The sequence below is a fragment of the Lepeophtheirus salmonis genome, chromosome 11 (assembly GCF_016086655.4).
Source record: "Lepeophtheirus salmonis chromosome 11, UVic_Lsal_1.4, whole genome shotgun sequence".
Classification (NCBI taxonomy): domain Eukaryota; kingdom Metazoa; phylum Arthropoda; class Copepoda; order Siphonostomatoida; family Caligidae; genus Lepeophtheirus; species Lepeophtheirus salmonis.
In genome coordinates, this window is record NC_052141.2 from 14469211 (window position 1) to 14491143 (window position 21933).

A 21933-nucleotide genomic window follows, 5' to 3' on the forward strand; every position below is an offset into this window, starting at 1 on the left:
TAAAAGTAATTTTTTCATTACAAACATATCAACTCTACTAATTAATAAAATGTCCTAATTCATGGATTAGTAAACATTTATAAAATAATGAATAATTATAATAATTAAGTTTGTTGATTTTATTCTGTTGATACTCCTTTTCAAAAAAACGTCAAAACAAACAATTAATATTATATAGTATTGAAATTAATATTAAAATATGACAAAAATTGTTTCATAAACCAATGGATAAAACAGGTCCATTTAGTTCGAGTATGATTTGATTCGAAATATTATGTTGTAGCTATATAAATAAAATATGTTTGTATATTATGTAAACTGACAAAAGTTAAGAAAGAAAAAAAATTATTAAGAAGCTTTGATGCGCAATAGATTTTGTGCTTCATTTCGTTTTCTTTAACTTAATCCTCTTTTTGTGTCCTAAATGAGTCTAGATTTCTTTAAATAATTAATGAGTAAAGTATGAATGAATTTATACTGGGCGATGGTTTGTACCATAAGCATCCGTTGCTGTCTTAAATGAGATAATATTTTAGGAATGTCTACATGAATATTCCGGTCAACACAGTATAAGAGGATGTCACAGAGTATCGTTACTCCAGTCCGCCCCACACCAGCTGAGCAATGTACAAGAATGGGAGAGTTTTTAGTGCTAAAGTCTTTGATTGTGTGAGATCTAAGAGCTTCTAGTTCCTCTAAGAATGCCACATATCTCATGGGATCATTAGGAACCCCTCGCTCACTCCAGTCAGTATATTGAGAATGCCATAGATTTCTTTTAAGCCCACTCGGGACATGAAGTACTTCCAGAGAGGAGGTCACATAAGACTTGGAGTCACTTGATGACTTTTTGAGGATGCGAAAGTCTTTTAATTCCAGGAGAGAGCCTTTTTTCGTGGGCCAGTACTGAACACATGAACGAGTATCTGTTAACATGACAATGAGTCGAATATTAAACTGATGAATCATTTCCCAAAAATGTGAGATCGTTTCTGGAGTTGGACCCTGAGCTGCAATGTAGACTCGATCCGATTCACCTAATGAAATGTTGACATGAGATGCATTGATATAACCAGCCTTATTGTCTTTAGACGGAGAAATTTTTACCCTGTTGTCATCGTATGGTAAAACGTGTTCAAAGCGGTTTCGAAGAATATTTTCGGGTAGAGTTGCAGCAAAAAATGAGGAGGCAGACTCTCTTTTTCTGGGAATCATTTCGAATTCCCTTAAAACTTCCCCATCAACAAGCTTCCCTTCTAGGTATGGACCAATTTCTTCTTTTCCCATTTTGGAGGGTGATGAAATACGGAGTGGAGGAACTATTTCTTCACAAACAGAATTGGAGAGTAGATCAGGTCGAGAGCGAGTTAGACCAGAAAAAGCTGCGAGCATTGAGGGTCTTGAACGGTTCCCTGGAGATCGCTCAGTTCCACTTTTACCTCCTTCACTCTTGATGGATTTGAGACTTCCAGACTTATTACCAAAATTTAAAGCCCATCGCTTTCGACCAGCTTTAGGCTTGTTGGAATGATGGTGCGAATGACTGTGCTGCTGATAATGTGAGTTATCAAGGTTTGTGGAGTTCCCCACTCCAGAAGAAAAGAAGGAATCGCTCTTCATATCCCCAAGTACATTTGAATCATCAAAGGAAGAAGTATTTTGAGCATGATGAATAATACTATTTGATATATCCTCTCTTGAATTTGTGAGTCCTCCAATACCTTGGTGTCCACTATTCACTGTATTATCGATATGAATCTCTTCTTCGGGATGGGAGGAGGATCCTGTGGTTTGATCTTGATCTTGGTTTGATTCCACACTCTCTTCCTTTTTCTCAAATGAGATGAGATTCTGATAGATGGGCTCTTTATCACTCACAAGAGCACGTATTTGCTGTTGATTTTGATAAATGGGCTCTTCCTTCATTAAGTTACTCCGACCACTGAAGGACTGTCGACGGTTGTTATCATAGGGATAGCTGTTAATGATATTATTATTGCTGCTGTTACCGTACACCAATCCCAAATTTCTTCGAGAGACAAGATCTGGGGATGAACCCCCAACAAAACCAGATTCCTAAAAAAAATAAAAAATAGTACGTATTAAAGTATATTTAAGCACAAAACATAATATTTCAACACTTGAACACACCTATTATATTCCTTCTCTTTGTGAGTTAATATGTAAATGAGTATACCTCTAGTTAGATAACATTTTATGAGGATTTTCTACATATTTTACTTAAAAAAAAGTATAGATAGATTAAATAGAGCTCAACCCCACCTCGTTTCTTATCACTAAATTTTATAAATATATATATATATATATATAATCATTATAAGTAATTCAAAATGTATAAGTTAATTCCCTATAAAAAGCAAAGAAAATATGTATCCACATATCAAATATCAAAAGGCCCCCAAACATTATTTTTTTCCCCTTTTAAATACATGACTCAAAAAGACCCACCTATTAATCACACGTACATACTTGAATAGGACCTTATAACAATTAACAGGAAAAAAAAAAAAAAAAGAGAGAACTGAACATCATGTTACTATACCCTGTAGATCCACATACCTGATACATGAGTCCAGATGCCAGATCTGGAGTTGAATTCGATGACATTCGAGTATTTGAAGAGACAGATGTATATGGATAAGGAGGGGGTGGTTTGTAGATATTCAATCTTTGAAGCTCAGCTACAATTTGTTCTTGTACGGACGGATCAGGAGGGAGTTGTTGGGGCTGAGACGGATTGTTTTGACTGGCCAATGGAGGAAGAGGAGGAGGATGGTGGTTGTTTACAGATAGCTCTGGAGTGGATGAATATTGTTGCATAAAGTATTGTGGAGGGGCGCCAGATGAAGCGGGATTGCCACCGTTCTGGAGAGGAGGGAGCTGTGCTCTATCGTCGAAAGGATATTGCTGAATAAAATATTGCGGCTGGTGTGTTTTGACAGAGGAGTTGCTGTTGATGGACGTATTATTTGTGAGATTTCCATGGGGATGATGTCCACCACTAAATTCCTGGTTATTATAGATTGGATAGCCGCTACTCTGTCCAACATTGTTGTTATTCGTACTCGTTGAATTGTTATTGTTCAAATTCCCATTTTTCGCCAGGTACAACTTATTTTTGACGGCGGTTTCGTAGTCCGGAACGGGTCTATAGTTGGGAGCCGTTTGACTTAAATCCATGGGATTTCGGTGAAGATTAGAAGAATCCACTAAATCGTTCACAGAGCGAGCGGCAGTGAGCGCAGCATTATATGAAGATACGTTATTATAGGATATTTCATTTAAATTGTTCATAGAGGATAATTTATTAGCTTTCACCGCTGAGCTCCTAGGCTGCGAAATGCGTTTTGTGGCTGTGAGTCCATCCTCATAGTGGTCTAACGTTATATTTAGTTCATTGGGCTCATCTACGGCGGAGGAGTGCTGCTTATAGAAGGAATGTTGCATCACGCACATTTTCCAGACATACTTTGCAGACTCCGCCTCTTCGAAAATGAATTGAAGAGGATATTCACAATTTTGAAATTCAATGCCGAAATACCGCTTATGATTCACTAGATTGGTTATGTCATTCCATTTAAAAAAGGAGGGAGAAACCCCATTTCCTTTACGAATCACTATTCCTGTAAGCGAGGCTCCAATCAAAACCTCATTTCCCACATTGTCCTTGGCTAAAAAGCATTCCTGCCCATAGCCATCCAACTGCTGAGCACCCACCACGTAGTAGACCTCAGCCAACTGTTGAGCAATCCCTCGAAGACTCGCATGCTGCGTGATAATGGCATCCGTTAAAACATCCATTTTATCCTCAAACTGTTTCATCATGGGTTTGGGAAGGAGAGGAAAGCCTTGAAGATACTCTGCTGTGTGTTTTTCAAGTTCGTGATCCCCAAACTCGGCTTGTAGAGAGTAGGAAGCCAGAACAATGGCCTGCTCATAATTACATCGGAGTCTCCCTTCAATGACGTCCAGTTTGAGTTGAAGGAAATAATGATAGCGCGTGACTTGGTCCTCGAGAAGAGAGACGTCGTTCACGTAGAACATGACTCCGAGGTATAAATGCGGAGGGTCCTGTAAGAAGAAGAAGTAAGCCAAATAAATACTTTTAAGTAGCTTTTAGGCCGCTCAAGGCACTTTCCTGCGCATATTTGTCCAATTGTTTTTTGAGGAGGCGATCTAAATCCACCCAGCGTATTTTGGGGTAGCTCTTCCGCTTGGACACATAGCGGAGTCCCATTAACTCACTTTGGAGAAGGCCTAATCGTTGACACACATTGTTCATACAATCCCTGCCCGTGGACTCGGATGAAAGAGTACACTCCAACACGGAGTTATCCAGGAGCTCCACCGTAAGCACATACACACTCTTGGATAGAACATTGTACTGCTGCTTGGAAGAGGATTTGAATCGTAGCTTCAAAAAAGAAGGCATAGCGATTCCCCAGAAATCATCCTTCCAATGAAATAAATAATCAACAAAAAAATGATCAACCCACAATATAAAAAAAAACGAACTAAATAAATCTACCTGTGAAAATATTTCCTTCCAAAATACACATTCCTTTCCGAGTCATTACAATATATTCCCGCAGGAAAGGATACGTCACTTCTATTTCCTTCACTCTACCTTATAATCTACGTCATAGCTCTTGTACATCTTCCATTCTCTTATTAGCGTAGGCTCTATTCCTTTTCTTCCTTGGGTATTTTGAGCAAAGGTAAACGCTCAAAAATAATAAGAAATTCCTTTTTTTATTGGATTGCATTCCTTTGAAGAAGGTAGACGAGAGTCCATGATTCCCCTTCTCATTTTTTTTTTTTTTTTTTTTTTTTTTTTTTGCGTGGAAGGCTAGCAATAGTCAATAGAGCATATATACATATAATAGCTAGGAATTTATTGTCCTTTTTTCAAAATTCTTGTTTCTTTCAAACTTAGTACTAATAGGCGCATTACACATATGACATAACGTACATTGACGATTTTTATAATATAATACACTGTTATGTCGTTAAAAAAAATATTTCTAAGAATTTAGCAACTGAAAAGTGTCTAATTACCTATTAATAATAAGCTATGCTATAAATTACTAATCAAGCAAAAGAGTTAATATGAGATGATCTTTATTCATAATAACAAATGTATTAATTAACTTATTAATTATAATTGAAATAAAACATATTCAATCTTTCATTTAATAGACAAAAGAACCAGATTTCTGGGCGATAAAACAGGATCAAAAAGCGGGAGAATTGAGGTTCTATCACATGCTTCCTTCAAAAACAAATATCGATCCAAAAAGACTAGAGTTTCAATGATGGGAGCCATAGAGAGCCGGAGTATATAAAAAACAGAGACCTTCCACCACTCCTTTTCCAGATCCATCTCAGCCTCCTTCATTTCCGTAGCGGATATATTCAGTTCCTTAAGATTTGCGGTGGCGGCCAAGGCATACTCTTCAAAACTAAGTCTATGGGTTTGAGGTACACTTTTGAGGGATATATGCTTATATTGACTCCCTTTCCGAATAAGGATCCGCTCTAGAAGGGCTCGGTAGCAATGCACTCTAAGGAGGGACTCATAGTCGTCTGACTTTAACTTTTTTATATAGGTCTCCAAGGCGTGACAGCCCAACTCTCGAGCCTCATAGGATAAAGATCTATGGCTAAAGTCCGAGCTCATAAGATTTAAATTTCCCTTCATGTAGCAACAAGTTGCAAGACAGAGAAACTTTGAGGAAGAAGACGCTTTATAGAGTCGTATGATCCTGGAGGATAAATCCCCGCATGCATGAAGCCCCACTAGACCCACCCCATGATGCTCTTGGTTTTTGAATAAGGAGTCCTGGGTATGGGACTGTAGTGTTTCCTCAGAAATATTCTGGACGGAATGTACAGGAAGAATATGAGATGAAGGAGATCGTGACTTCATCTTTTTGACGAAAAGCTCATCCATTTCCTTTGCTTTGACTGTGAGTACTTCTTGAGTCTCGAGCCCAAAGGAGTGAAGACCATGAATGAAAGAGAGGCGTCTACATAAATGTCCTATCTGGAAATACAATGCCTGAAAAGACCCGCTCAATCATAGGAACACAGAAAGACTCATCCTACTCCAGATCCAAAATCAAATACTGCAGAAGTGGACGTCATCTCGGCCATGGAATGGATAAGAGGAGCAAAAACCCGCAACTCGTGTTCTTTTTTGGGGTTGACTTTTCGGCGAAAGAGTGGATCCAATTCTTGGTGGGAAAGTACCGGAATAACATCATCGTTCAGGTTGAGGTTTTGGGACGGAAGACGATTGAGGGATAATTTGGATATGACAGCCTTGAGTGCAATAAGGGAGAGAGGGAGGAGAGAGTCACACTCCTGCTCCAGGGGCGCCTCTCTATTCCCATTGGAAAGCCAGGATCCAAGAGTCGAGGGAGAGATCCGTGACAGTGTGCACTGCCACGAAGACGCCAATTTGGACCAAAGGGACTCTATGAAGTAGTCTAGGACCATGGAGTTAATGAGCCAGTCGTAGTGATCCAATAGTTGTAAACATTCCTGGATCATATGTCTCGTCTGGGACTCTGTGGGGGAGAATCCGAGTCCCTGGGCCCGAGGATTCATCCTATTCATTGGTATTTATGATCTAAAGTTGATGATGGACTTTATTCCGTTGCATCAATGGTACTTAGAGCTAGAAGTCTATGGATTGAGCAGTTGTCAGTTAAGTAAGGAAAAAGTGAAATTAATATAGATCGCGCTCTTTTAAGGACTTGACGGGACTGCAAAAACATTTCTCATATTAATAAAGACAAAGTCAATAAAGTTCTTTTAAACAGCTCATATCTTACGCATTTTTCACAATAATCTATCTTGTATATTACAGAAAGTTAAACCATCAAACAATTATGATTTCAATAGTATTGAATATGTATGTACTTTATATTTTCTTAATCTAACCCAATGTTATACTGAAATAATTTATAATTTTATTACAAAATAAATATCTAGGCCAATTTCTGAAAATGAGCTAGTGTAAATCATTTTCTACCCAACTAACATGGTTCAAAAATGCATGCAGTAATTATATCTAGCTGATTCTTAAATATATTTCTTAAAATGTATGTGTTTCTGAAGCGAAACGCCAACTTTATACAAATGCAAAAAGCGAAATATATATCAAAATTTCCTTTAACTTCTAAATTGTTATCTAATAATAATTAGTAATTAATAGTCTGTTTGAATCGAGAGGTTAGTGTACATTGTGAGTATAATAATACGTTTTTTCATTATACATTGGCTTGAACTCCATGCCAAAGAATTTAAATCAATATCAGAAATGGTTAAGATAATATGAGCTATTACAGGTTCAATTTAAGGGATTTGCTTTATCAATATATATAAGGACATTCTTTTGCACTTGAATCAAAATAAGCGTACGCCAAAAAAAGCGTAGGTTGAGCGATGAAAGACGTCATGTGAATTATGAAAGCATGACGTCAAGGAGTGCTTCCTTCACTACTGCTATTCCCTATTAGCTATTGGATCTCTCGGCCGAGTTGTGCTCTTTCATTATTCACAAGAAAATATCATCTAGCCCTCCTTCGATAGGGGCCATCCCCTATTAATATGATATATAGCCAGACTTAATGAAGCTTCTATCTCGACGTCCTCTTTCTTCACCTTTGTTTTTGTTATTTCTTCTCCTGGAAGCTCTCTGAGTCAATCCCTCTGGCAAGGACGCGAGCTGGGTTACGAAGCCCTTCGCCGAAATGTCTTCCTCCTCAGAGAACTCCTCTACGTCAAATCCGGCTACGGGTTCGGCAGAGTCCAACAACAAGTCGAAGCAAACGAATCTTCAGCGTATTCAGCAACGGAAAGCGGCTCTGCGAAGATGGCCCATGGCGAAAAAGACTGAGAAGTTAGCCATTTACTCGTCATGCAAAGCGGATGCCTCTTGTAAGTGCTCCGGGTGGAAGAATCCGCACCCTGCTCCGAACCCTCCCCGCCCGGATGCTTCTCTTCCCTCTGCATCGCTGGAGGATCCCTGCAGATCCTGCGGACATTCGCTCTCACGACACGTTGCACACCTTAAAGTAGAGAGTCCCTTTTCTGTTGTTGAGTCTCCAATATTCATTATGCTATCTTTTCCAGTCCGTTTCCTCGGAAGAAGTGGACCGACTCCTTGGAATCGTGGTGGACGTGGAGAACCTGTTCATGTGCGTTCACAAAGAAGAGGACCAAGACACAAAGCAAGTCTACTTCTACCTCTTTAAGTTCCTGAGGAAGTGTATACTGGAATTGAGTAAGCCCTGTATACAAGGAGGTCCTCTGGGGAATCCTCCCTTCGAAAAGCCTAGCATTGCAAAGGGTGTCACCAACTTTGTCCTCTTTAAATTTTCACATCTGAGTCAACGAGACTGGCAAACCATGTATGATCTCGCTAAAATGTTTTTGCATTGTCTCAATCATTGGAAACTCGAGACTCCTACAGCCAGGAAACAAATCATTTCATCTTCTGAGGATATCTCTGTCTACAAAGTGAACTATACTAGATGGCTTTGCTACTGCCATGTGCCAGCATTCTGCGACTCTTTACCTCACTACGATACGACCCTTATCTTTGGAAGAACTCTTCTTAAGTCTGTGTTTAAGACAATGCGGAAACAGTTGCTGAGTAAATTCAGATTAGAAAAGGACAAAATGCCTCCTGAGAAAAGGACTCTGGTATTGACACATTTTCCACGGTTTCTCTCTCTTCTGGAAGAAGAAGTATATGGCGCAGACTCCCCTATTTGGGATCCAGAGTTTAAACAGGCACCCCCTCCACACGTTCAACAGGCCATGAGTGGATCTATTGCATCTCCATCTAATAATAAGGTTGGAGAGGCTTCTGACTCCAATAAAAAAAGGGCTGTCACGGATATAGATAAATCTTTTGAAAATGCCGCTAAGAGAAGACGCGAACAACCCGATATTGACGAGTCCTTGGATCAAGTCATTACTGAGATTGTTGCCGTTCTTGACGATTCCTCAAAAATGCTTGGACCTCAAGCCATACTTCCTGAACATGCTCCACGAGACGAAGCCGCAAAAGTCGAAGAGAAGCGTGGTGATATCGAGTTTCATTGCGTTGCCAATTCCCTCACAGAAAAGGTCCCTAAACAAACCATGCTATGGCTCATTGCGCTCCAAAATGTATTTAGTCATCAATTACCTAGGATGCCTAAAGAATACATCACTCGTCTCGTCTTTGATCCTAAACATAAGACTCTTGCTCTTGTCAAAGATGGCCGCCCTATCGGAGGAATTTGTTTTAGAATGTTTCCTAGCCAAGGTTTCTCTGAAATTGTATTTTGTGCTGTGACATCCAATGAACAAGTGAAGGGTTACGGGACTCACCTTATGAATCATTTAAAGGATTATCATATCCGCAACGGAGTTTTCCATTTTCTTACCTTTGCAGATGAGTTTGCTATTGGTTATTTTAAAAAACAGGGATTTTCAAAGGATATTAAACTGGGCAAACCTATTTATCAGGGCTACATTAAAGATTATGAAGGAGCAACACTCATGGGTGAGGAATCAAAGTAGTTCTTTTCTCTTATTGAACGGATTATATTACCTATCATTTCTTTTACAGGCTGTGAATTGAATCCCAAAATCATTTACACGGAGTTCACTGCCGTAGTGAGAAAACAAAAGGAAATCCTCAAGAAACTCATTGAACGGAAACAAAATCAAATTCGTAAAGTTCATCCAGGTCTAAGCTGTTTTAGAGACGGAGTTCGAGAGATTCCAGTAGAGAGTATTCCTGGGATCATTGAGGCTGGTTGGATACCTACGGAAAAGACTTCCCGACCCACACGAAACTCCGAGCTGTCGGATCCAGAGCATACCTACAATACCTTTAAAACCATTCTAACCGGCGTAAAGAATCATCAATCCGCCTGGCCCTTCCTTAGCCCCGTCGATAAAAAAGTGGTAGGACTGGTTATTCCCTTTTCCTGATAATATTTTTATTTCTTATTTTTGTAGGTGAATGACTACTATGATCATGTCAAATATCCCATGGATCTACGTACTATGACGGAGAGATTAAAATCCCTTTACTACTGTAATAAGCGACTCTTCATTGCGGATTTTAGACGAATGTTTTCAAATTGCCGAGCCTATAATGCCCCTGATACGGAGTATTACAACTGTGCTAACATTTTGGAAAAATATTTGAATTCCAAGCTCAAGGACCATGGCCTCATCGATAAAGCTTAATTGTGGAATTCCCAATATTTGAATACATACTAGATATGTAGTTTTATTCGTATGTCGTTTTGTACATCCTCATACAATTCCATCACATTTTTATCTCTCAGATTAATAAATTATAATTATTTCTACAACTTATCTAATTGATAGATTTATGATAAATAAAAGATATTTATGTTTGATCATAGCGCGTGATATTTGTTGCATATATTATGAACAAAGTGCATTTTACTCGAATGATTCCATTATGTCGTAACAACCTTCAAACTTTAATATAATGTGTGTAACAACTAACTACATGTTCAGGCTATGTTATTTGAATGATGCGAGGAGGAGGAGAGGGGAATAACATTCCTACCTCAAGAGGGGGACTCTGGGGAGTCTATTCATTTTAAAAATAGCTCGAAATTCGGGGATCCGCCATGAAAGCAATTCAATAAATAAATCAGGAGGAAGGGAGAGCTGAGAGGTTCATAGTAGTCTTAAGAACTTTCTTTTTATAGCATTCTTGACGTACATCTCGTTGCTGAGGGTATCCCTGAATTGAGTCAATATAATTTCTAAGTGTTTTGCTCGTTGACCTTGTACATCAGAATGATAATAGGTTAGTACGTATCTTCATAGGTAAGTGGTGGATGACCACCACCCTCATCCACCTAAAAACCATAAGCCTAATTGATCAAATAAATACGGGCAGCTCCCCTCTTAACTATTCAGTATCATAGCGCAAGCTCAAAAGAGGGGGGTTGAGGAAAAATGAAGTACGTCTACTCTTAGAGAGAGTTAGAATTACTTAACGAAAACTTCACGTTCAAGACACACGCTTCCTAGCTAGCTAGCTACATCACTCGTCAGTAGTCAACAGTAGTATTCAATAGTTGTTTCATCATCCAGCATAGTCACTTACCTACTAATGTCAATGTGTGTGTCTCGAGACTCAGAATAAAGAAGGAAGGATTTTGTTTCTATTTAGCTGCACGTGACTTTTCAATGACGTCTTAGCTTAAAGGATTTTGGCAAGTGTTCCTCCGTCCCGAGCCGAGCTGGGAACGACATATTGACATAATTATATCATAAGTGCAAGCCACAACTAAGTCACTCAGCTTAGCTGAGAGAAAGAAACATGGAATCAATGTAAATTCAATATTTATTATATAAACCTTCATTTTTTAAAGTAATTCTTGGTGTGGGGAGCTCACATTATTTTGGAATTTGGTATTCAGTTGATTTTATTATTATTTTATAATTGATTATAGATTGATTTAAATGAGAGTTTTTGAGCAGGTAAGGGATGGAACACATTTTATATACTGTACATTAATAATCATTATTCACCCAAAAGCAATCCATGCTATTTAATAGTATAAAATATTTAATGGTATTTTATTTTTTTGACTATCAAATTCAACTCGTTTTATTTGGATACATGGGGGGCCGTCAACACAAAATCAAGCTAGAATGATTTTTCTTAAAATTAAGAGTGGACTACATTTGTATTCTCCAACAAATTGTTATTATTATAAAGATCCACAAATTGTACGTAAAGAAGCCAAAATTCATCCTCACAACAAAAAAGTGAGTAATTTGAATTCTAACCCTATAATCGACTCTGGACATGTCTGAAATATTGGGGATGTATATGAAGCAAAAAAATAAAAATAGATGTTATCTTTTTCTGGATTTTTCATCAGGATTGTTTTTATGTTGACGGACTGAACATTATGATTATATTAAATATGCTCTTTGAGCTAATAAATAGGTACTTAGATACATTATAATAATTAATTTTCATGCATGTTAATTATAAATTAATTATTCTCTCTCTTCCTCTCACATTCCAAATATCTTCAGCGTGAATTAACATAATAATATATCCATTAATTGTATGCTCTATTATTAATTATGTATAATTTCTGACTCCAGGGAGCGTCGTCGAAGAATGAATTGCTTCAAAGGTGAGAAGAACTCCTCGTCTCGACCCGTTTCCAGGTCCAATACTTACCGAAGATTATCACCTATTGAAGCCTCTCCTTCATCTAGTCATAGCAGCTTAAACATTACAAAATGCACTGGATTTGTATCGCAAATCGGCGTTCCCACACAATGCAACTCCTGTTATATGGACATCTCCGATCATTCTAGAAAGAATTCATCCTCTAGTAGAAGCAATAGTAGTATTCAACGTGCTCGAGGTGACCTTATTATACATTATCTCACTATCTTCGAATACCTATTACAATAACAACATATGTATATCTTTATTATAGCTCGATATTATAATATATATCCAACTGAGAGTAAAATTGTAACATATAAAAATGAGGACTATACCTATAAAAGCCTTCCAGCATCTCCGTCAGCGAATAGAAAGTTTTCTCCAGCTTCAAATGGAATCATCCAAAGAAGGTTAGCCATTTTAATTTAGATTTTTGATCTCTTTAATTTTATTTTTATAGTAGCCAACCTTCATCATGTTCTGAGAGTTCCAAAATCTATAGGAACTTTCGATCAGAGGTGAGTCCCTGCTTCTCTCTCTCCCTTTCTTTAGGAATGAGAGTTCAATATACTATACGTATTTATGTGTACTTGCGTTATAATTATATTATTTATAGAATGGCTACGTTTCCCTACCTTCCACCCCTTTGGACTCTCGAAAAACATCGCCGGAGCGGAAGTACGTACATCATTGTTATCTCATTTCTTGTCAAATTCCAATAATCATCTTCATTTTGATTTTTTTTTATGTTACAATAGAAGATCAGGCCATCATCAAAGATCCGAAAATGGTAAATATATGATTTTCATTTCTATGAAAGGATCAATAGTCATGCCTCATTTGTATTCAATTCCTTTTTTTCTAGGACATCGAGCTCCAATGAGTTACTCTCTCCGTAATTGTAGATCTTATAGTGATATGCCTTCCAAATTGTGTCCTCCATTTTCACGAAAGCATGCTACGATAGAAGAAGAAAATCAGTATGTTTTTTTAAGCACCTAAAGTGGGATTGGGCTGTCAAATTCATTTTGTTCTCAAAGAACAGATGTGGTCAAACTATAATGATTTGTCCCTATATTGAGACTGGATTACATTTGTATTCTTATACGAATAATTATACTCCATTTCTTTCAACAAAATATTCGTATTCACCTCCAAATTGCACTTAAAGTTGCACCAATTTGATTGTCATAATAAAAGAATGAGAAATGGACATATGTTATGGTTCAAAGGGGCCCTATTGGGGTCAATAGAAAGGTGGGTTACCACATCTATCGTGAGTGTGCTCTTATACGTATATGTATATAATGACATAATATTGTGCCGATCCTTATTTAGGACTGAAGACTGTAGTCCCGTCCCGTCCAGTTCAGTCCTGGATGTCAGTCCTAAAACTAATAAAATTCGGTTCTTGATAACGTCCTCAATTCTATTTCTTTAAAAAAAATAAATCAGTTCTAGTACTGACAGTCTATGAAGGACTGATAGGGCTGGTCCTAAGACTTGACTGGGCCAAATAAATAAAGACTGACACACCATTAATAAAATATATCGGGAGAATAGTTAGTCTCATGGATAATTCCTTTAATCAACTAACAGGAGTATATATAGTTATATTTACGTATACATGAACACGTCACGATAAATGTGGTTACCCGCTTTAGTCCCTCAAATCAAATAAAGGTTCTAAACTACAGCTAAAATCATGGACAATATGAACTCATCCCACAATTTCGAATACAATGCCTTTAACTGTCTCTAGTATGTCAATAAATTTTGCTGTATGTAGGGGTAACTACCTGGTATATTACATATATTAACCTATACTCAGGGTAATTTGGGCCACCAGCTCTGTACGCACCTCCTACAAATTGAGGATTTGGAAGCCTCATGAAAAATGTCAGGAACATCCACAAAACCATGTGTAATATTACATACAATTAGTTTGTCTTATATTACCCAACATATATTTAATTATGTTACAAAAATATATCTTCTTGGGAACTAATCCTTATTATCACATATTCCTCCACACTGTATTCCATGCTTAGAATTTTATCTTCGTTTACATAACAAATTTAATACACTAATAGAATGCAATTATAACAAAAAAAAAGGATTTTCTTTTTTTCTTGATTTTATGTTGCCACACCACAGATGAAATATGTAATCAAATATTGTACTATCATAAGATAAAATGGCTCACGTGCTTTGAATTTGACACTCTTGACTTATAGTATGTTTATTTTAAGTTATTTACACTAGTAAATGCTCAATATAGTTTCAGGTACAATAACAATTGGGAAAGTCAAAGCTCGAGGAGCTATTGTTCGAGCATCGTATCCAATTCCAATAATTCCTCCAGAGCCCCTTCACCAATGTCTGTAATGAGTGAGCGATGTCCAGTTGCGAACGGTTCATTACCCAGAAACTTTTCCTATACTCAAAATGAGGAATCTAAGAGAAGATTCATAATGAACAATTTTAAATCCCGTTCAAATGAATCTAGTCATGAGGGAGTTGTCTCCACAATGAAGAGACGATTGTCGGAAAAATTAACAACGGCGGATTTTGAAAGAACCGTATTGAAACAATATGTCAGACCTGTAAATATCCCTCTAATTTATTTTTTTGAGGCTTAGTATGATTCAATCTTTATTTGTTTCTTTATATAGTCTCACGAACATTTGAGAGTTAATCGAAACACGGAAAGTCTACATGGAGTTGGGCGGACAACAGAAGGTATTACATATTGTTATTCCCCTAAATCCTTGATCATATCTTTTCTTTTTCCAATTCGATTACCAAGTTGTTAGAAGTAGCAGAGGAAATACTGCTATCACATCTAAAAAGTCTGGTTCTCCTAGTTCTCTGAGTCGAATGTCCTCCTCTGGAAACAGCTCTTTATCCTCCAGCAACTCAAATTTTAATTTAGATCGGTATACAAGTTATAGAGTAGTTATAGATATCATTGAGGCTGTTATGAAAGACGTTGTGTACGAGACAAATAGCGATAAGTTATTGAATAATGAGGGCGATAAAGTGTCAAAGTCCTATCTTATTGAGTCCATTTCAAAATTAGATAATTTGAAAGATTCTCCTAGTGTCAGAAATAATTTAGAGAAGCTTCTTAATGAGCATCAGAGTTCTCGTGGTGCCTCTCATTCAAAAGAAGTTTTATCACTTGTAAGTCGTATTTTGATGGCTGTTGATAATGATTAATTATTATATATATTTTTTAATTTTGATAGAATGCACCAAATTTAAAACATTCGTCAAATCAAGAATTAGAAGATATTTTATTACAATGTACAAGTAAGAATTCAAAGGACTATTCCTCTCTACCTTACGCGTCCAAAGTCGCCCATAAAGTTTGCTCAAAAGGGTAAGAAAGGAGTCATTTATTTTTGTGCAATATTTGCAAAGAAACAATTAAAATAAGTGATCGGGATAATGCAGTAATTGAATATTCCATGTATGGTCGATATAATGATATCATATTGACTATTGAGATGAAAATGTCTAATTAAATAGTATTATGTGACATGTTATTAAGTTCAAATGTCCACAGTTATGTGGCTCGGTAATAAGTAATAGTTGAGTGATTTTAATGGATTAAAATGAAATGATAGTGGATCAAGTGATACTAGGGGATTTTAATGATTGATATTGTACTTAAATATGGCGGAATGAGACGTAGAAATTTCAAGTTGTACAGAATCAAAACTTGTGCACGACATCTATATTAATAGATCAAAGTTTGTTCGTTTGTGGAGGACTCATTTTTGAGTGTGGGGTTAGTTTCTTAGAACCAAGTGATGACTACTTGATCTAATAAATAATCATAGATGAAATTAATACTATCCACCATCTTTATTATTATATTCTTGAAGAGAGAACATATAAATAAATATTAAGTAATCGTCGTGCGTGAAAGACTTGTTGGACGACTCGGAGTAGAATTGAGGATCAACATCCGAGTCACTTCTACCAATATCATTGCTAGATACGGAGATGAGTTTGTGTTTATGTTCTTCATCTCATAGCTGCTCTTCTCGCAGCTAATTTAATAAAACGACATAACAACATCTAAGCTGCTCTCTTCGAAAACATTCTTAAAATCGTCAGGGTGACCATGTTAATTTTCAGTTTCTTTTTTTAACATTTCGGCGAATAATATTGTTTTGGTGAATGGGAATACGAACATAGTAACGAGTGTATGTTGGTAAACTCAGTGCGTCATATTTGAAAAAATATAAGAAATGGTCACTACTGGTCAGTAATATCGTTTAACAAATAACTCCGAGCAGCAATGTCAGGAGATTTTTGTCATTTGGGTAAATTATAATTATTGAAATTTTTTTTCAAAACATATTTGAAATTTAATTTTTAAATCTTTTTCCGAAAAATTTGTTTTTTTTGCGAATTACTGTGGATTGCTGAAATTTTTTTCAAAAAATTTAATATTTGAAATTTAATTTTTCTAATTTTTTGTGAATAATTATGGATTTTGAACTTTTAATATTTGAAAGTTTTTTCAAATCCCCCAAATTAAGGAATTTTTTCCTTTTACTATAAATTATTTTCGTCATTCGGGTAAATTATAATTTTTTTTCAAAACATTTCATACTTGAAATTTTTTTTTTTTGAATCTTTTTCCAAAAAATTTGTTTTTTTTCCCGAATTACTGTGAATTGCTGAATTTTTTTAAAAATTTAATATTTGAAATTTCATTTTTCCAATATTTTTTCGACAAAAATTAATTTTCAAATTTTTTTTCCTAAAAATTTAAATGAATTGTTATGGATTTTTAAAGTTTTAATATTTGAAATTTTTTCCAAAAAAATCCAAAAATCATACTTCCACGGTTGACCTAGATCTGAAAAATCCAGAATACAGTTCAAGTTAACATCCCAAGCAGTTTCTCAACTGTTTTTATATATTGTGATCCTCATAAATTAGTTTTAACTGAAAAAAAAATTCTCTAGCCCTTTTCGAGATACATGCTGTCATGTATTAACAGAGCATTATTTACTTGTTCTAGTATTTTTTATTTTTATATTCTAGATATTTTGTAGGATATGAACAAATACGATATGATGTTTTGGAGTTACTTGGAGAAAAAGAATCAAGTAGTCTTTCATGAAATCTTGAATTATTTCCTCATTGTCTGGCTTAAGATTATAAGAGTAGCACCCCTCAACCATAGATGCAAATGGCCTCAGTGCAATGCCAAACTGAACAAGATATGGAGTGATCATTTCCCCCAAAGCATCTAATGAGGCAGGAGTCAAAAGCTTTCTGCTGTCATTTCCTACAAATTCGTCTCCATGTAGAGCATTCTGGGATATAGATAGCGACAAAGACCACTGAGTTGCACCAGGCCAGATAGGGAGAAGATGTTTGTACAGGTAGTTTACAGGCCCTGAGAAGCAATGAAGTTCACAAATTGGGGGCCAGACCAAGGATGAAAACATATTCATCATCATCAAAAAGTGGGGGATCGATGCAGTTGTTGAAGTCCATTGTTGTTTTCAAGACTGAGCCAGAGTTCCTGTATGCAAAACAGTTTTTCCGAATCATTTTTTAAGTTTTGAGTTCTCCTTGCTTCCAATCTTTTCCCTTTTCCTTCGGATTCTGGGCGTTGCAGAGATGGCGGGGATGTTGAGCTCAATGGCTCTGAAGACCAAAAACAATATTTGCAACCTTTAAGTCATTACATGAAAGTACTATCTTCACATAAATAACTATGGAAGCTCCCCAGAAAATCTTCAAGTTGTCATATGTCTCCTTGATGTCATAAACAACAACTGTGAGCAAAAGAGCCTTGACACTGGTCGGATCAATTCTTGTATCCAACTCAGTTTTTTTTTTTAATAAGATGAAAACATATCTTGAAGAATTTTTGCCCTACATCCATCCCCAATTTGAGGATAGATTTGGAGATCACAATCAGTCAGATATCAAGAGCTCTCTTCACATAGTCAGTAGGCTCCCTGGCACAAACTTTTCATTTGTAGAAGTCATATTGGCTTTCACGATATGAAAAAAACAACAACAACCACCTTCAGTTTGGGTTAAGCTTTCTGACCTTGCTTATGGCTGACCCTTCAACAGATCCTCTTCCAAAGACTTTTCAGGTTGACTGCTGATAACTCATGTGTTGGCCGAGGCTCAAGTTCTGCTGCATGCCATAATGAGCAATGTGCCCTGCTGCCATTTGTTGCTTCATTGTGTCTTGTGGTTTCCTGCTGGGACCAAGCATTGATGTTGATTGAACTTACATTGTGGAAGAGCAGCCAGCTGGAACAAGACTTAAAGAACCAGGGGTGTCCATGGATCGCGCAAGGTTCAAGCTTGAGCATCCACCCAGAAAAAAAAGGATCAAATTGACCGGTTTTGAAAGAATCCTCTGGACTATCTAAGCCCTTCCTGTTATTGGTATATTTTGAGGAGACCGTTGTTGGCTTGCCATAGGTCTTCAGTTGAGCTAAGCCATACAAAAAGTTGTCTCAGATAGTTGAAGCAGCTAATTGTTCTTTTTCTCCTTGTGATATTTTTTTTCAAAGGTTGTATGCTAGTTCACAAGGAGGGCATTGGTGTGAGTAGCCTCTACCATATATTGAACCACATCCCAGGGAAACTTTTTGAACCTCGTAAACCTTTACATCTTTTCCATAACTAGGAGTGAGGGAAGCAAGAACTGTCGTACAAATGTGGCAGTGTCAGTCTTGTGATGCAAAACCTTCCATCTGGCCTAGTAATAGGGGCACTAATGGATTATAAACATTCCGACAGAGTACTTGGACTTGAGAGGGAATTTCTGTATTTAGAGCAAATAGATGTTGGTAATCTGAGATCAGTGTAATCCAAACTGTTCCTCCACTAATTGTTGTTGATAAGTCTTAACATTGTCAGAAATGGACCTTAGATTCTTTTTCTTTTTCAAGCAGATGATACACACCATTTGCCTGCAGTTATCATGGGTCTTTTTTGGGCATCTTGAAATTAGCTTGTCGAGTCTGAATATCGTACAAGAGAGTAAAAAATAAAATGAATTATTATTAAATGAGAAGTTATGTTTTTTTAAAACTAATTCTAGAGGATCTTAAGATTTCAAAACAGTCGAGAAACTGCTTGGGATGTCAACTTGAACTATATTCTATAATCCTGGGGACGCACCCCTGTATTTCTTCTAGTATTTTTATAAAATAAAAAAACAATTCATCCTTTCAGGAAATCGCGTTCTTCAACTCCCGTCATAATAAGAAAAGATGGGCGGAAAAAGGTAAATTATTGGAGATGTAACGACAAAATGAGAGATGATTTCCTAATCTTTTTTCTTCTTCTAGGCAATTTGGCAGAAGCAAGTTTCAAATGTTAATTCTCTTAAGCGAGATGCCGAAGAGTTGAAACAGCGTGTGAAACAACTGGAGGAACTCGACTCTTACGCAGAAAATATTCATGATAAAGAGTATGCTCAACTTCAAGTCGGATACTTGAAACATGAGATCAAGGCTCTTGAAAATAAGTTGAACGACTCAGACAGTAAATGTTTTGATCTTTTAGAAGAGAATGTGCTTCTCAAGACGGAGATTGACTCACTTGTCGATGAGGTCGATGAGGTAAGGATTCATCTTTTGAATAATATTTTTTGAATCCACTTTAATCATCCCTTACAGGTTCAAGACTCCTTCCGTGATAAGGATGCTCTAGAATGGAAGAAACTCAAAGCTCAATTAGACGTCATCAATAAAAATTGTCGCAACTATCAATTAAAACTACGAAAGGCTCAGCTGAGAACTGCAGAACTCAAAGTAAAGAATGAGGAATTGTCTGCTTCCATGAAAAGTGAAAAAGCCGGAACTGTCACAAAGTTTGCCATAGCTGTGGCTTGTCTAGTGGCAGGCTATCAAATAATTTCAAAGTGGAAGTAATTTGACAAGGGATTTTGACTTCCAAGTTTTTTATTGTTATTAAATAAAGCCATTCATGCTAATTTTAGAGATATTCAATTAATATCTTAAGAGTTTTATTTGATTTTAAAAGTGTTATATATTTATTAAATAAAGTTTTATTTAAAATGAGGTAAGACGTCCTTCATTTCACTGTCTCTTCTTATAATGACTCCAGATCTCAGCCTCTACTACTCTCCCAGGGACGATACGAGTGCAAGAGGATTGTTTATAAATGACAAAAATATGTACATTTTAACTAACGACATATCTTATTTTATAATTGAGGATAATTAGTTTATATGGTATTTATTTTTTGGCAATTTTGTTAAGGACTTAAAAATGTTGGGGGTTCCGGAATAAATCGGGAAACAACTTGCACCAATTATATTTCTTGTATGTCACCAGATCTGATGGCACTAATCATCATCAGACAGTTGAAAATGCGTGTATTTTCACATCTCTATTGATTACTCAGTAAATATTTAAAATGCAGATAATTAATTTCGTTAGAAAAGAGTATGACTAAGGTTAATAGAAATACAAGGTTGGAGCATCATGTAATCGGTTTTGCTAGAACTTTCATTTTGATGTACAGGACTGACTGCTTGGCAAGACAGACATATTTTGACATCATGGAGTATAACAAGAGAATATTAACGGCATGTACGTTGGTACTTTGATTGTATCACGCAATCTTTTCGACGAAAATAAACCGAAAAAAGGCCCGAAATCATCTGGGTGTTAGGCAAATCAGTCAATCACAACAAATGTTATTTTTATTTTAAGTACTCCCAGACCATCATTAGTCATATTAATATTAAAATATTACATAATATCTTTTTCAATACTGCATATAATATTGCTTTGTAATATTTTATTAAAAGCGTAGCTATAAGTTTGTATTTCTATATGATAGTCAAAGTTCATTCAATAGAAATTATAAGATGGTCAATACTTATAAATACGACGAGGGATCAAGAATTCATTGTATTCCTGTCCTTTAGGGAATGATACATAAGTGTTGCATAACTTATTACTTCGTTTATTTATCAAAAAGAATAGATTATAAAATAGCCAAGACCTATGAAGTAAGATGAGTCAATCGAAAGCTGTCAACAAAATACAAGTGGTATTTCTGTTAGCGAGGTAACCCCATGTATATAATACTCAAAATTATATGATTAATAGTATCAGTATACAATTTTTTTTTACAAGAAATCTGAGGTTGGGTGTTTGGCTTAAGCACAAAAAGAGTTTTGTTCAAATAGGTACACAAACAAACATGGAGCAAGGAAAAAAGTCGGCCGTTGTCGAGATGATTCGCGCGGATACAACACTCCTGCGATCGCCAAAACGGTATCGTACCCCAAGTCGAGTGTCTACAAGATCTACGACAAGTAGAAACTAATCGGCCAGTACGAACGAATGTCCCTCAAGGCAAAAAGTGACAAAAAGAGAGATTCAACGTTTCTAGCGGGCCTCAAATAATCAATTGAGGCGATTGCAAAAAACAACAACCAAAAAAAGCAAAATACCGGAGCCTGCACAGTCCAGAGGGCGTTAAAGACCAACCTGAAGTTGATTTCCTACAAGCACTCGAAGATGCACATCTTGACATCGAAGATGAAGGAAGCCTGGTTGATCAGGAGACTTGGAACGACTTGAAGAAGTGGACCATAAACATGGTATACAACAGTCAAAACC

The 21933-nt window shown here is 36.5% G+C and overlaps 4 protein-coding genes across 18 annotated transcripts; 2 read left to right on the forward strand and 2 right to left on the reverse strand.

Moving 5' to 3' along the window:
- Positions 1 to 104: 104 nt before the first annotated feature.
- On the reverse strand, positions 105 to 4534 carry Pez (protein tyrosine phosphatase non-receptor pez). The gene is made up of 3 exons (XM_071891656.1): positions 4159 to 4534; positions 2581 to 4088; positions 105 to 2076 (listed from the first exon to the last, which is right to left on the reverse strand). The coding sequence occupies exons 1-3, from the start codon at positions 4451 to 4453 to the stop codon at positions 421 to 423; spliced, it is 3459 nt and encodes a 1152-aa protein (XP_071747757.1). The 5' UTR covers positions 4454 to 4534; the 3' UTR covers positions 105 to 420.
- Positions 4535 to 5125: 591 nt separating this feature from the next.
- Positions 5126 to 6792, reverse strand: LOC139906554 (methyltransferase-like protein 25B). The gene is made up of 2 exons (XM_071891655.1): positions 6130 to 6792; positions 5126 to 6067 (listed from the first exon to the last, which is right to left on the reverse strand). The coding sequence occupies exons 1-2, from the start codon at positions 6640 to 6642 to the stop codon at positions 5210 to 5212; spliced, it is 1371 nt and encodes a 456-aa protein (XP_071747756.1). The 5' UTR covers positions 6643 to 6792; the 3' UTR covers positions 5126 to 5209.
- A 584-nt stretch (positions 6793 to 7376) lies between these two features.
- Positions 7377 to 10457, forward strand: Gcn5 (Gcn5 acetyltransferase). 2 transcript variants are annotated; one of them, XM_040721534.2, is made up of 4 exons: positions 7377 to 8105; positions 8164 to 9586; positions 9653 to 9993; positions 10048 to 10457. In XM_040721534.2, exons 1-4 carry the CDS (start codon positions 7782 to 7784, stop codon positions 10279 to 10281), a joined length of 2322 nt encoding a protein of 773 aa, XP_040577468.1. In that variant the 5' UTR covers positions 7377 to 7781; the 3' UTR covers positions 10282 to 10457. The 2 variants fall into 2 exon arrangements, with proteins under 2 accessions (XP_040577468.1, XP_040577469.1); XM_040721535.2 differs by having other exon boundaries at positions 9653 to 9990.
- A 327-nt stretch (positions 10458 to 10784) lies between these two features.
- On the forward strand, positions 10785 to 20358 carry LOC121126222 (uncharacterized). Of its 14 annotated transcripts, none has more exons than XM_040721539.2 (15): positions 10995 to 11409; positions 11532 to 11559; positions 12199 to 12467; positions 12543 to 12681; positions 12732 to 12789; positions 12888 to 12949; positions 13030 to 13061; positions 13137 to 13251; positions 14553 to 14877; positions 14947 to 15013; positions 15081 to 15457; positions 15523 to 15656; positions 19508 to 19559; positions 19624 to 19896; positions 19954 to 20358. In XM_040721539.2, the coding sequence occupies exons 3-15, from the start codon at positions 12215 to 12217 to the stop codon at positions 20206 to 20208; spliced, it is 2142 nt and encodes a 713-aa protein (XP_040577473.1). In that variant the 5' UTR covers positions 10995 to 11409; positions 11532 to 11559; positions 12199 to 12214; the 3' UTR covers positions 20209 to 20358. The 14 variants fall into 14 exon arrangements, with proteins under 14 accessions (XP_040577475.1, XP_071747750.1, XP_040577470.1 ...); XM_071891647.1 differs by having other exon boundaries at positions 11094 to 11449; XM_071891651.1 differs by having other exon boundaries at positions 11119 to 11409; positions 14559 to 14877.
- The last annotated feature ends 1575 nt before the right edge of the window (positions 20359 to 21933 follow it).

Coding starts and splice junctions, on each gene's coding strand:
- Pez (XM_071891656.1), bottom strand. CDS start 4,453: ATGCCTTCTTTTTTGAAGCTACGATTCAAATCCTCTTCCAAGCAGCAG. Junction 4,089..4,158: donor ATTGGACAAATATGCGCAGG/AAAGTGCCTTGA, acceptor TCTTACAGGACC/CTCCGCATTTATACCTCGGA. Junction 2,077..2,580: donor CATCTGGACTCATGTATCAG/GTATGTGGATCT, acceptor TATTTTTTTTAG/GAATCTGGTTTTGTTGGGGG.
- LOC139906554 (XM_071891655.1), bottom strand. CDS start 6,642: ATGAATAGGATGAATCCTCGGGCCCAGGGACTCGGATTCTCCCCCACA. Junction 6,068..6,129: donor TATTTGATTTTGGATCTGGA/GTAGGATGAGTC, acceptor TTGTATTTCCAG/ATAGGACATTTATGTAGACG.
- Gcn5 (XM_040721534.2), top strand. CDS start 7,782: ATGTCTTCCTCCTCAGAGAACTCCTCTACGTCAAATCCGGCTACGGGT. Junction 8,106..8,163: donor GACACGTTGCACACCTTAAA/GTAGAGAGTCCC, acceptor TATCTTTTCCAG/TCCGTTTCCTCGGAAGAAGT. Junction 9,994..10,047: donor GCCCCGTCGATAAAAAAGTG/GTAGGACTGGTT, acceptor TTATTTTTGTAG/GTGAATGACTACTATGATCA.
- LOC121126222 (XM_040721536.2), top strand. Junction 12,790..12,887: donor ATAGGAACTTTCGATCAGAG/GTGAGTCCCTGC, acceptor TATTATTTATAG/AATGGCTACGTTTCCCTACC. Junction 14,878..14,946: donor TGAAACAATATGTCAGACCT/GTAAATATCCCT, acceptor TTCTTTATATAG/TCTCACGAACATTTGAGAGT.